General features: G+C 41.5%; 1 protein-coding gene and 1 long non-coding RNA gene across 2 annotated transcripts in view; one reads left to right on the top strand and one right to left on the bottom strand.

Moving 5' to 3' along the window:
• SESN1 (sestrin 1) overlaps positions 1-2,166 on the bottom strand; it is a 60,752-nt gene extending 58,586 nt beyond the window's left edge. Inside the window, exon 1 of the mRNA XM_083349363.1 lies at positions 1,865-2,166. Coding sequence (XP_083205489.1) covers positions 1,865-2,152 — 288 coding nt within the window. The 5' untranslated portion in view covers positions 2,153-2,166. The remainder of the gene's footprint in view (positions 1-1,864) is intronic.
• Positions 2,167-2,455: 289 nt separating this feature from the next.
• LOC310632288 lies at positions 2,456-11,077 on the top strand. Its single transcript, XR_014490825.1, has 3 exons — positions 2,456-2,579; positions 3,333-3,397; positions 10,181-11,077. It is a non-coding gene; the product is annotated as an uncharacterized lncRNA (long non-coding RNA).
• Positions 11,078-13,022: the final 1,945 nt, after the last annotated feature.

A 13,022-nucleotide genomic window follows, 5' to 3' on the forward strand; every position in this document is an offset into this window, starting at 1 on the left:
AGAAAATGAGATAAAAGCTTTATATGCCTCATCTTACAATCCCATTTGATGCTAAATAATGAAGAAACAGCTTTATGTCTCAGATTTTCACAAGTTATATTTCTATATGCTGACTTTCCATATTAATGAGCATGTGTGCACCATCACTTTCCATTTGCTATCCCATCATCTACTGCAATTCAATTAAGAGTTGAATAGGCTTACCTACTCAAGCCCAATTGAAAACATTTTGGGCTTCTGCAACCCAGGCCTTATCACCTTACAAGCCATTGTTTAAAACCTAAGTGGTGCAAACACAAACTGATGCCCATGTCAGGTGATAAAGCTCATACCTTACTTTAAAAACAATGTGAGATGGCAGTAATGTACACATACCTATTAGCCAAATTTTTCAGCAAAATATGATGTATAAGTCCAGGTGGTGATTATATGAATGGCAAGCTAAGCTATTTTTAGGCAGTTGGTATATAGTAGCAAAGTAACTAACATTAAAGGGAGCATCACTTATATATTTAAAAAAGTACGAACTTGGTTTCAGTATGGTCAGATACAAGCTAGATGGAAAGAAGATCAGAAAATTGGTATTACAATAACAGATGAAAATTTGGTAAAACAAATTAGAGATCAAAGTCAAGCGCATATAAGAAGGATATATAATGCATTGATAGAAATAGATTCAGAAACGGAACTTGTCAAAGATTGTCAAAGATTGTATGATAAAATGGGCCCAGAATATTCAAGAGCCAATAACGATGGATGTTTGGGGAAAACTTTGGGTCAGAAATGTAAAATTTACTCAGGCTCAAAATTTAAGAGAGAATTTTTATAAAATGTTTTATAGGTTGCACTTAGATCCTAAAAAATTAGCATGTATGTATCCAAATTATCAGCCTAAATGCTGGAGGTGTGGTTGTGAGGATGCAACCTATTACCACATGTGGTGGACTTGTAAAAAAGTTAAAAGTTTTTTGGATTAAAATTTGGTGGAATATGCAGAAGATATTTAAGAAAAAGATAAGGTTTACCCCACAGTTATTTTTATTGGGTATTATTACTGATTGTATTGTTATAGAAACTAAATTGATGTTGAATTTAATAACGGCAGCAAGACTTTTGGTTTCGCAATATTGGAAGAAACAGGAGCTGCCTACTATAGAAGAGTGGACTTTAAAACTTTCAAACTTGGCAGAAATGGCAAAAATTTCAGCATACCTGAAAGAACAATCGCAACAGAGATATATTTCAGAATGGAGAAGATGGATTGAATATATTCAGAATAAATATGGGACTAAAAAATTTCACCTAGCATATGAATGAATATTAGAATTATAAGATGTACTATTATTTACCTATGTATAAGGGGAGTTAAAGTGCGATAGGATTTAAAGTGTATTCACAGTTGGTTAGCATATTAGTTTAAGCTTGTTAGAGGCAATACCCTGCTTTCAGCTGAGAAGTTGGGGGGAGGGGGGTATGTGGGGGAGAGGGGGAGGGATGGAGTATACTTAAAATGTACTGTAAAACTTTTCAATAAAAAAACTATCCCAAAATATTTGTAATATTAAGAATGATAGGCAGGGCAATATATCGTACTTACACAATCAACTCTGATACTTCCATATTTCATGGCCAAGCTTCCCATTTTTGTACGATTTCAAAAATGGATTCTGCCCTTTCAGAACAGTTGCCCTCTGGGGTGACACCATTATTCTACGATTCCGTGACATTTTCCACCAGGTCATTGTTCTGTTTGATCCCTGCCACCCCAAATCCCATTAAGGCGTGCATGTTTTTGTGCCAAAAGTCAGAAAGGCAAGACAACCAAGAGTCATCCAGAACAGAAGGGATAAAACCATCCTTTTACCTGAACGTGCTTCAGAATGGCTTCGGTCTTCTCTCTCACGTCTCTGAAGGGACACCTCTTGGAAAGCGTGAGCAGCCGAGCAAGCATTTGGTTCAGCTCACCTGGTGCACTGTTCCCAGAGGGCAGGAGCCTTTCAGCAGCGGGAGGAGAGGCACTGCCTTGGTCCAGAGCCATTGCCTCACTTTTCTTCAGGACCAGCTGCTTTATGTTTTCCAAGGCGCCGCCTCTCGCGCTGGCATCCCTGCTGCACAGCCCATCCCACCTCACCTCTCCATCTCCCTCGGCCATTATTTGAGGAAAAAAACGACCCCCCCCCGAGTCTCAGTTCGTGGGCTCTGTCCTCATGGTGAAGCCTTCTCTGGAAAAATCACAGAAGCCTTAAAAAGGAGAATGGCTAAAGGACAGGTGAGACCGGCACCACCACCACCACCACCACCGGGTTACCTGGTTAACCCCTCGATATATTCGTCCGTTTGCATCGCGAGCAACGCCCAGCGGTGCTCTCGGCCAAGTAGGCGGCGGAGCAAAAGCGCCGAGTTTTCTGCCGCCGTCAGGCAGCAGCGGAGGCTTCGACTTCCATCATCCCGGGGCCAACTACCAACTTTTCAGGGGGGATGACTGGGAAATCTGGTTTCGTCGCGGAAACTGAACCAGGAAGGGGAGGAGGGGGAGAGATGAAAAAGCGGCTGGCTTCCACAACTCCAGATGCGGCAGAGTTAGGTCCTTCCTTCCTTCCTTCCTTCCTTCCTTCCTTCCTTCCTTCCTTCCTATGTCTGCGAGCCACCCTCACCCTCTGGGGAAGTGGGGGCGGGGGGGGGGAATGAAAAAGCGGCTGGCTTCCACAACTCCAGATGCGGCAGAGTTAGGTCCTTCCTTCCTTCCTTCCTTCCTTCCTTCCTTCCTTCCTTCCTTCCTATGTCTGCGAGCCACCCTCACCCTCTGGGGAAGTGGGGGCGGGGGGGGGAATGAAAAAGCGGCTGGCTTCCACAACTCCAGATGCGGCAGAGTTAGGTCCTTCCTTCCTTCCTTCCTTCCTTCCTTCCTTCCTTCCTTCCTTCCTTCCTTCCTTCCTTTCTATGTCTGCGAGCCACCCTCACCCTCTGGGGAAGTGGGGGCGGGGGGGGGGAATGAAAAAGCGGCTGGCTTCCACAACTCCAGATGCGGCAGAGTTAGGTCCTTCCTTCCTTCCTTCCTTCCTTCCTTCCTTCCTTCCTTCCTTCCTTTCTATGTCTGCGAGCCACCCTCACCCTCTGGGGAAGTGGGGGCGGGGGGGGGGAATGAAAAAGCGGCTGGCTTCCACAACTCCAGATGTGGCAGTTAGGTCCTTCCTTCCTTCCTTCCTTCCTTCCTTCCTTCCTTCCTTCCTATGTCTGCGAGCCACCCTCACCCTCTGGGGAAGTGGGGGCGGGAAATAAAACTCCGAACTTGCCTTTTTAACTCTCTTCCTTCCACTTCTCGTCTTTGGCAGCACAGCCCAAGAGACGAGTCGGGACGGCGGCGGGGGAGCCGAGCATGCAAAGTCGAGTGAGTAAAGTAAGTGGAGGTGGCGGGGTGGGGGGGAGAGAAGGAAAGGCTGGGGAACCCGTTACGAGATTTTTACCCGAAGAGACGCGCAAGTATGGGAGCAGGCGAAGCTAGACGCCCCACACCCGATTCCGGGACACCCCGCTTCTCTTCCCCAGCCCCGACTCAGAAGGCGGCCGCCAAAGAGCCCGACGCCGCCTTCCCTCCTAAAGTTACACAAACCACGCGCCCTCTGGGGGAACCACGACAGGGATAGCCAGCCCAGCCAATCCCGCTTTAGAAGCAACCAATCAAACGTGAAGGATCCCCGAGGGTATCTGGGATTTGTAGTGCCGATCAGGCGGAACCAGGACGTTCCTAAACCTGAGAACGAGATTCCTAAAAAAAATAAAATAAAAGAGGAAAAGGGGGCGGGGAAGATAAGAGTTCATGATTCAATCACGTGGACCTATAAAATGAAATTTGGGACGGGTTTTTTGCTGTTGTTTGCTTGGTGGCGTCAGCGTTTTTGTATCTAGGTCAGGGGTAGGCAACCTCGGCTCTTTTATGACTCATGGACTTCAACTCCCAGAATTCCTGAGTCAGCTGTAGGCAACCTCGGCTCTTTTATGACTCATGGACTTCAACTCCCAGAATTCCTGAGTCAGCTGTAGGGAACCTCGGCTCTTTTATGACTCATGGACTTCAACTCCCAGAATTCCTGAGTCAGCTATGCTGACTCAGGAATTCTGGGAGTTGAAGTCCATGAGTCATAAAAGAGCCGAGGTTGCCTACCCCTGATCTAGGTGAAATGCAAGTGGACGAGTTCATTCAAGTTTTTCTCAAAACTTTCACGTTCATTCTAACTTTTCTTTAATAACGTATTAGCCTTAAAGTACCAGAAATAACTGTACCCTCTGCTGATTTTTATAAGAGACTTTTATATAATAAGCTTAGCAGGACATGTACTCTTTACATTCTTTAATTCTCTGTTTCTAAGAGGTTTAAAAGAAACGTTTAGATAATCAAGATTATAAAGACTATATATTACTTTAACACAAAGAACCGGTTTGAACGCATAGAAGTTCACCAGGTTAAACTTTTACTGTGGGTCTGAATTTAAAAGTACTATATAAATAAAACAGTAATAATTGCTCTTGAAGAGTACTTCAATAAAATTGACAGGCCTTTCCAGTCTTTTTTCTATACAGGGATTGTTAATCAAAAAGTGAAAAATGCAAAGAATTAAGTAGCCTCTCATTTTCTAATACAATCTGGCTGACACTGTTAACTGCCTTGAATAATTTCAACTTTATTATTGTGGATCTCACCTAAACATTGCAGTCATGCCTAGCTGTAAATGGGTGATATGGTCAAATGCTGCTTCTCTTCTAATATATCACCATGACTCTGGAGTGTGTGCTTGTCCAACTTAACAGCTGAGTAGCAAGATTATTTTTGTATCAGCATAACATTACACAGTATACTATTAGTTTATTACAAATAAATTTCTAGGAAGCCTCTTGCAGCACATCTGGTGGTAAGAGCCATGGGTTGGGGATATGGGTGCAAGAATGATCAACAGGTATATGCACATTACCATTTTTTAAAAAACACAACAACAGAGTATGTAAAAAGGGACAGGACAGGAAATAGCTTCTGATGGGCTGGATGTCAAAACAAAGCAAGATTATGGCATACACCTGAAAGGAGAATTGGGGAGTTTGTCTGGCAAGAACAAAGAATGCTTGTTCACAGGGAATATGCATGTGTAAAGCTTGTAACAATTCTGGGTGGTTAGAAAGCTGGTAAAAGTAATGAAGTTAAGCACCGGCTCAAGTTGACTCAGCCTTCCATCCTCCCAAAGTCAGTAAAATGAGGACTCAATTGTTCAGGGCAATATGCTAATTCTGTGAATTGCTTAGAGAGGGCTGTAAAGCACTATGAAGCTGTATATAGTCTAAGGGCTATTGCTATTGCTATTAAATGTGACAATCTTCCTCCAAACAGTTAAAAATAGAATATGTTATTTCCCCCTTCACTTTAAATCTAAGCCTCTGATAATTAAATTATACAGACAAAATCTTCTATATTGCATGGGACTAACGAGAGGGGATAAATTCATAACAGAGATAAAGGAAGCCGGTTTATTTTGATATTTTTGATATTTGTATGCTGGTCAGGCTTGCATTCATGCTATTCCATATGATTTGCCTGTTAACTTTTAGCCCCTCCAGAACTTATGGCTTAAATAGCAAAACAGTTTACCATCCTAGTACTTAAACCTGCCATACCACATGAAAACATTTCTGATAGGACAAGGTGGCTACATTGTGAAAAAATATTTTTAAAGTCAAGTGTGAGCAACATATAATCTTCTACGTATGATTAAACCTTAAAGCATTATGCTGGCTAGGGGCTGATCTGAAGTGAAGTTCAGCAACATCTTAAGGACCACACTGTCATGGTTCCGATATATCACTAACCTAAAAGGACACTAAGTAATATGGCTAACAACTAGCAAACAAAATATATTCAATATCCTTCTGGTTATACAATTTAACTACAGAAAGAAAAATATAATAGACGTATTATGAACTATATATAAACCTTTTGTCCCCTCAAGAGAAGAAAAGTAATGGACAAAAAAAAGTATAGGATAAGATTTGGGACAGTTGACAAATACTGCAACAACTGTTGTCTTCTAATAAAGATAACTCCTGACACTAAGAACCTAGAGTTTGTGTAATGCGGGGTTATATTGAACAAATTGGATTTTCCATAAAGAACAGAATTAAAGAACACAAAAGCAACATTAGACTTAAGAAACATACAGCAATTACCATTCATTGAATACCAATCATGAATACCAAAGCAAAAAATTAACCTCTAGAGCAGGAATGTCAAACTCGCAATGGGGTGGGCGTCATTTCGCCATGACGCATCTAACCCACGGGCTGGCAGTTTGACACCCCTGCTCTAGAGAATGTCAACATCATGGCACTGTGTATGAGATATTTCTGTAGAAACATTACAAATTTACAAACATTCCAATAATTGAAAGAGGTAGAATGATTATATGGTGGCTGTTAATTGTGGACATTCTGCTCCATCAAATACAGGCATCATGACATTGATTGCCTTGGGCCTCGATATCTGTTGATTATAATGGTTTTCTCTAGCCTGAGAATGACTGGCTCCTTCTTTGACATTTTCATTTCTTATACCAAGAAACTGCTGTGTAGATTCTTTTAAATTTAAAGACAACTTTTTAATTAGTAAATATTTGGAATTAGGCATATTTAAACCCATTATTTTCAATTGATATAGGCATTTCTAATGCTGTTACAGAATTATAGTGCAATCCTAAACTTATTTGCTAAGATGTTGTTGTTGTTAGCTGCGAAGTCATGTCCGACCCATCGTGACCCCATGGACAACGTTCCTCCAGGCCTTCCTGTCCTCTACCATCTTCTGGAGTCCATTTAAGCTCACGCCTACTGCTTCAGTGACTCCATCCAGCCACCTCATTCTCTTTCGTCCCCTTCTTCTATTGCCCTCAATCTTTCCCAGCATTAGGCTCTTCTCCAGTGAGTCCTTCCTTCTCATTAGGTGGCCAAAGTATTTGAGTTTCAACTTCAGGATCTGGCCTTCTAAAGAGCAGTCAGGGCTGATCTCCTCTAGGACTGACCGGTTTGATCGCCTTGCAGTCCAAGGGACTCACAGGAGTCTTCTCCAGCACCATAGTTCAAAGGCCTCAATTCTTTGGCGCTCAGCCTTTCTTATGGTCCAGCTTTCACAGCCATACATTGCAATTGGGAAGACCATAGCCTTGACTATATGCACTTTTGTTGACAGGGTGATGTCTCTGCTTTTTAGTGTGCTGTCTAGATTTGCCATTGCTTTCCTCCCCAGGAGCGTCTTTTAATTTCTTGGCTACAGTCCCCATTTGCAGTGATCTTGGAGCCCAGGAAAATAAAATCTGTCACTACCTGCATTTCTTCCCCATCTATTTGCCAGGAATTGAGAGGGCCGGATGCCATGATCTTGGTTTTCTTAATGTTAAGTTTCAACCCAACTTTTGCATTCTTCTTCTTCACTCGCAACAAGAGGCTCTTTAGTTCTTCTTCACTTTCTGCCATTAGAGTGGTATCATCTGCATAACTTATGTTGTTGATATTTCTCCTGGCAATCTTAATTCCAACTTTCGATTCATCTAGCCCTGCCTTTCTCATGATGTGCTCTGCATATAAGTTAAATAGGCAGGGCGACAGTAGACAGCCTTGCCGGACTCCTTTCCCAATTCTGAACCAATCAGTGGTTCCATGTCCAGTTCTCACTGTTGCTTCTTGGCCCACATATAGGTTTCTCGAGACAAATGAGATGGCCTGGTACTCCCATCTCTTTAAGAACTTGCCACAGTTTGTTGTGATCCACACAATCAGAGGCTTTAGTATAGTCAATGAAGCAGAAGTAGATGTTTTTCTGGAACTCCCTAGCTTTCTCCATGATCCAGTGTATGTTGACAATTTGATCTCTAGTTGCTCTGCCTCTTCAAAATCCTGCCTGTACTTCTGGTAGTTCTCGATCCACATACTGGTATAGTCTAGCTTGTAGGATTTTAAGCATAACTTTACTAGCATATGAAATAAGTGCAATGGTCCAATAGTTTGAACATTCTTTGGCACTGCCTTTCTTTGGAATTGGAATGTAAACTGATCTTTTCCAATCCTGTGGCCACTGTTGAGTTTTCCAAATTTGCTGGCGAATTGAGTGTAGCACTTTTACTGCATTGTCTTTTAAGATTTTGAATAGCTCAGCTGGAATACTGTCACCTCCCCTAGCTTTGTTGTTGTTCAGCTTTCCTAAGGCCCACTTCACTTTCACATTCTAAGATGTCTGGCTTGAGGTCAGTGACCACCTCATCGTGGTTATCAGGGACGTTAAGCTCGTTCTTGTGTAGTTCTTCTGTGTAATTTTGCCAGCTCTTCTTAATCTCTTCTGCTTCTGTTAGGTCCCTGCCATTTTGGTCCTTTATTATGCCCATTTTTGCATGAAATGTTCCCTTCATCTCTCCAATTTTCTTGAACAGATCTCTGGTCCTCCCTATTCTATTGTTTTCTTCTATTTCTTTGCACTGTTCATTTAAGAAGGCATTCTTATCTCTTCTAGCTATTCTCTGGAATTCTGCATTTAATTGGGCGTATCTTTCTTTTTCGCCCTTGCCTTTCGCTTCCTTCCTTTCCTCAGCTATTTGCAAAGCTTCCTCAGACAGCCATTTTGCTTTCTTGCATTTCTTTTTCTTTGGGATGGTTTTAGTTGCTACCTTTTGTACAATGTTGCGAACCTCCGTCCATAGTTCTTCAGGCACTCTGTCTATCAGATCTAATTCCTTAAATCTATTTGTCACCTCTACTGTATATTCAACAGGGATATGATTTAATTCATACCTGAGTGGCCTAGTGCTTTTCCCTACTTTTTTCAGTTTAAGCCTAAACTTTGCAAAGAGAAGCTCATGGTCTGAGCCACAGTCAGCTCCTGGTCTTGTTTTTACTGACTGTATAGAGCTTCTCCATCTTTGGCTGCAGAGCACATAGTCAATCTGATTTATGGGTTGACCGTCTGGTGATGTCCATGTGTAGAGCCATCTCTTGGGTTGTTGGAAAGAAGTGTTTGCTCTATCAGGCTGTGCCCTGCTTCATTTTGTACTCCAAGGCCAAACTTACTTGTTATTCCGGTTATCTTTTGGCTTCCTACTTTAGCATTCCAATCCCCCATGATGATAAGGACATCATTTTTTGGTGTTAGTTCTATAAGGTGCTGTAGGGCTTCATAGAACCAGTCAATTTCATCCTCTTCAGCACTGGTGATTGGGGCATAGACTTGGACTACTGTGATATTGAATGGTTTGCCTTGGATTCGAACTGAGATCATTCTGTCATTTTGAGGATAGTATTCCAGTATTGCTTTTCCTACTCTTTTATTGACTATGAAGGCTACTCCATTTCTTCTGAGGGATTTTTGCTCGCAGTAGTATACCTGATGGTCATCTGAATTAAATTCACCCATTCCTGTCCATTTTAGTTCGCTGATACCTAAGATGTCGATGTTCAGTCTTGTCATCTCTTGTTTGACTACGTCCAGCTTGCCTTGATTCATGGATCTTACATTCCAGGTTCCTATGGAGAAAAAATCTTTACAGCATTGGACTTTCCTTTCACCACCAGATACATCCACAGCTGAGCGTCCTTTCGGCTTTGGCCCAGTTGCTTCATTCTTTCTGGCGCTACTAGTACTAGCCCTCTGTTCTTCCCCAGTAGCATATTGGACGCCTTCCGACCTGAGGGGCTCATCTTCCAGCGTCATATCTTTTTTCCTTTTGGTACTGTTCATGGGGTTTTCATGGCAAAGATACTGGAGTGGGTTGCCATTTCCTTCTCCAGTGGATCACGTTTTGTCAGAACTCTCTGCTATGACTTGTCCGTCTTGGGTGGCCCTGCACAGCATAGCTCATAGCTTCATTGAATTACGCAAGCCCCTTTGCCACGACAAGGCAGTAATCCATGAAGGGGATTTGCTAAGATACAAGAGTCAATAAGTTGCATAACTTCAGGTAATTACTGTAGATTCAGGCTTGCTGCTTTGGTTTATTTTTTATTTTTTAAGGGTTAGTATTAAACAAAACACCCTTCCTTCTAGAGCTGTAATTAAGAAAAAAAGAATCTATTTGTAGAGGCGTACAAGATGGGAAGACAAATTTTCTCTTCACCTCATCCATGTCTTCAACTTCAGTTCTTTTATTTTCTTTCACAGAATTCCAATAGACTGATTTGACTACAGCACAGCATTCCCTAGCCTGGTGTTTTTGATTCCAAGACAACATGGCTGATATGCTACATTTGGAAGGAACTAAATGTGCAGACCAACCCATCTTAAAGATACCAGTGGGAGAAAAGCTGCTTTAAAATAAGAACATTTCAATAAAACCTCAATTTCTTGGAAAAGGTTTTGTGCTTCCTCCACACTAGTGTTTTCGCTGCTATATTCTGTCTTCCCATGGAATTAGTCAGCAGAAAAATGGCTGTCAGCCAGTACAGTACCCTGCCTATTCTTTTTCTTCCTTTGCTGCAAAGGAAAAATGAAATTCAATGCTTGGAGTGGTTGCAGGACAGGTTGGCAAGTTGCCTTCAAAGGAATTGATGAGAAAATGTAATGGCAAGGTGTCCAAGTTCCTTGGCTACAGATCCGCCAGTGGGAACCTGCCTATAACATAACCTTAAAGGAAATGCTATAAAAATATATCCTATGAAAGCAGAAGCTAGACTGAGTTAACTGCTTTAGCTTCCTAAGTTCTATGGCATCACTGGATGCACGAAAGGAGCTTAAACAACAAAAAGTATTTTGGGTAGCACTAATAGTAGTTTTGTGTTATTAAATGCATATTGCAAACATGTAATTTATCTTCCTTATCAGAAGCCCCCAAAACAATCTGTTGAGAACATATTCCCAGAAAACTGGACTGTTTATAAAGACATTTCAGTCTTGCTTCAGAAAATAAGGGGATGCCAAAAGTTCAATACTCTACTTTTTACAGTTATTTACTAATACTTTGCATTGTAATAAAACAATTGTTTTCTCACACTGATGTTAAGAGTCCTAAATGTTCATAACTGTTCTCAGAACTGATGAATTCTCAGTATAGTTGTGATTATATAAAATGTTTACATTATATAAATGGCCTTTTAAAGTCACTGAATGATTATCTGAAGATTTAATATGGTATAGTGGAAGTAGTGGGGGTGGTTTGGGAAATGTTGGCAAACAGGAAAAGAATAAGAGAACATAATTTTACACTATTTGTTTCCTCAAGCTAACAAGTAATTATCCTATCAGGAGGAATTCCTAAAGTATCCACTGAAATAATATGTACAAATGTTCAGCCAACTATTCTGGATAGAAAACAAGTTTTAAAAGTTCACATTCCAAGCTGGTCTTTCTAAACAGTCCATTGCCAGTTGTACTGGATCCTGAGAACAAGAGCCAAAAGAGAAGGGAGTTTCCTCATATTGCTGCTCATATTGCAACTATTAACATGAATTTTGTTTGGAATGCGGTCAGGAACTGTGAATGATTCAGAATGCTGAAGGTTGAAATATGATCATATTTTGTGTATAATTCAATAAACCATCTCAAAAGTTTTGATACAATGGTTTTCTTGAAAGGCAAAGCATAATAGCATTTTCAAACTTTTTTAAAGTAATAACAGAAAGTCTAAAAGGAAATTTGAATAATAAAGCATATTTATTGGGTTCAGCATTTTCTGAAAGTTTGATTTATCCTCTATTTTGAGATTAGATTTTACATGTAAAAATAATACATTTGAGCCCTCAATTAAGGTTTAGTGAAAAGCTGTAATATTGTTTCCATATGCTTCATTCAGACACCAGGAATGTTTTCCTGTATGTTGATATACTTTTAAACTCAGAATACGATCCTCCCAATAGGTGTTTTGCATTTTGCTCTATTCAGAAAAATATCAGGATCAAAGTCCTAGATACACCTACTTGGGAGTAAATCACATCAAACTGTGTAAACAAGCTACTAGTGGTTAGCACATAGAACTAGTCATTTTTATTTCTGTTCAGAGTGGTAATGGACTTGGGTGAAGGCCTGCGATCTTAAAAGCTGCGTACAATACACTCCTATAATTTACTGTAATACGTGAAAAGAACCCTTCAAAAGTAATATAAAGATGGAAACAGAGCTTGAACCACAGAAAAGCGGCAAACGCTGGTTTGCCTTCATGTGACATATTAAAACATGGTAAGTTTGGGAGCAGTTAGTCAAACCAGAATTTAAGCACAATGGTTTAGCATTGGGTGCAAATAGGAGAAAGTAGAAAAGTCCCCTTCCCCTTTTTAACCGTTTCTTAGTAGCTCTGCGGTTGCATCATCTAGATTTTTTTTATTTATTTTAATTCCATTTATATCCCGCCCTTCTCCAAAGATTCAGGGCGGCTTACAAGCTTAGCAATAGCCTTCATTCTATGTATATGCCTGCTTATTAGGGCTTTCACACACACCCCCAAGCGGCATTATTACAAAGTCAGCTTAATTGCCCCCAACAATCTGGGTCCTCATTTTACCTACCTCGGAAGGATGGAAGGCTGAGTCAACCTTGAGCCTGGTGGGATGCAAACCTGCACTAATTGCAGGCAGCTGGTGTTACTTAAGGAGGCATTAGCCCACTGCTCCACCATGTTTAACAAGCGCTGTTCCTTGGGGGGGGGGGCGGGTTAATACAGAAAAAGTGCATCTCTGCATAGCAAAGCACTCAATTAATTACGTTTTGCGGGGTGGCAAAGTCACTTTGCCTACATTTTTCCTTGTGCAAGACGCTCGCCGTGGGATCAAGCCGAGCTGCCAGCAAACCTTGCACGCGAGCCAACAATCAACAGGCGTCTGAGTAAACAGGAGAATAACACCCGCCTCTCGCGCGCACGCGCGCACTCTCTCTCTCTCTCTCTCTCTCTCTCTCTCTCTCTCTCTCCTCTGATTGGTGCAGTAACAACGGGCAGAAAAGTCTGGCCGGAGGCGGGTCTCATCCGGGCAGAGAGGAAGATACATTTGAGCGGGAGGGGACGCGGTCTATTTAA

The sequence above is a fragment of the Vipera ursinii genome (genome assembly GCF_947247035.1).
Source record: "Vipera ursinii genome assembly, chromosome: 1".
Lineage (NCBI taxonomy): Eukaryota > Metazoa > Chordata > Lepidosauria > Squamata > Viperidae > Vipera > Vipera ursinii.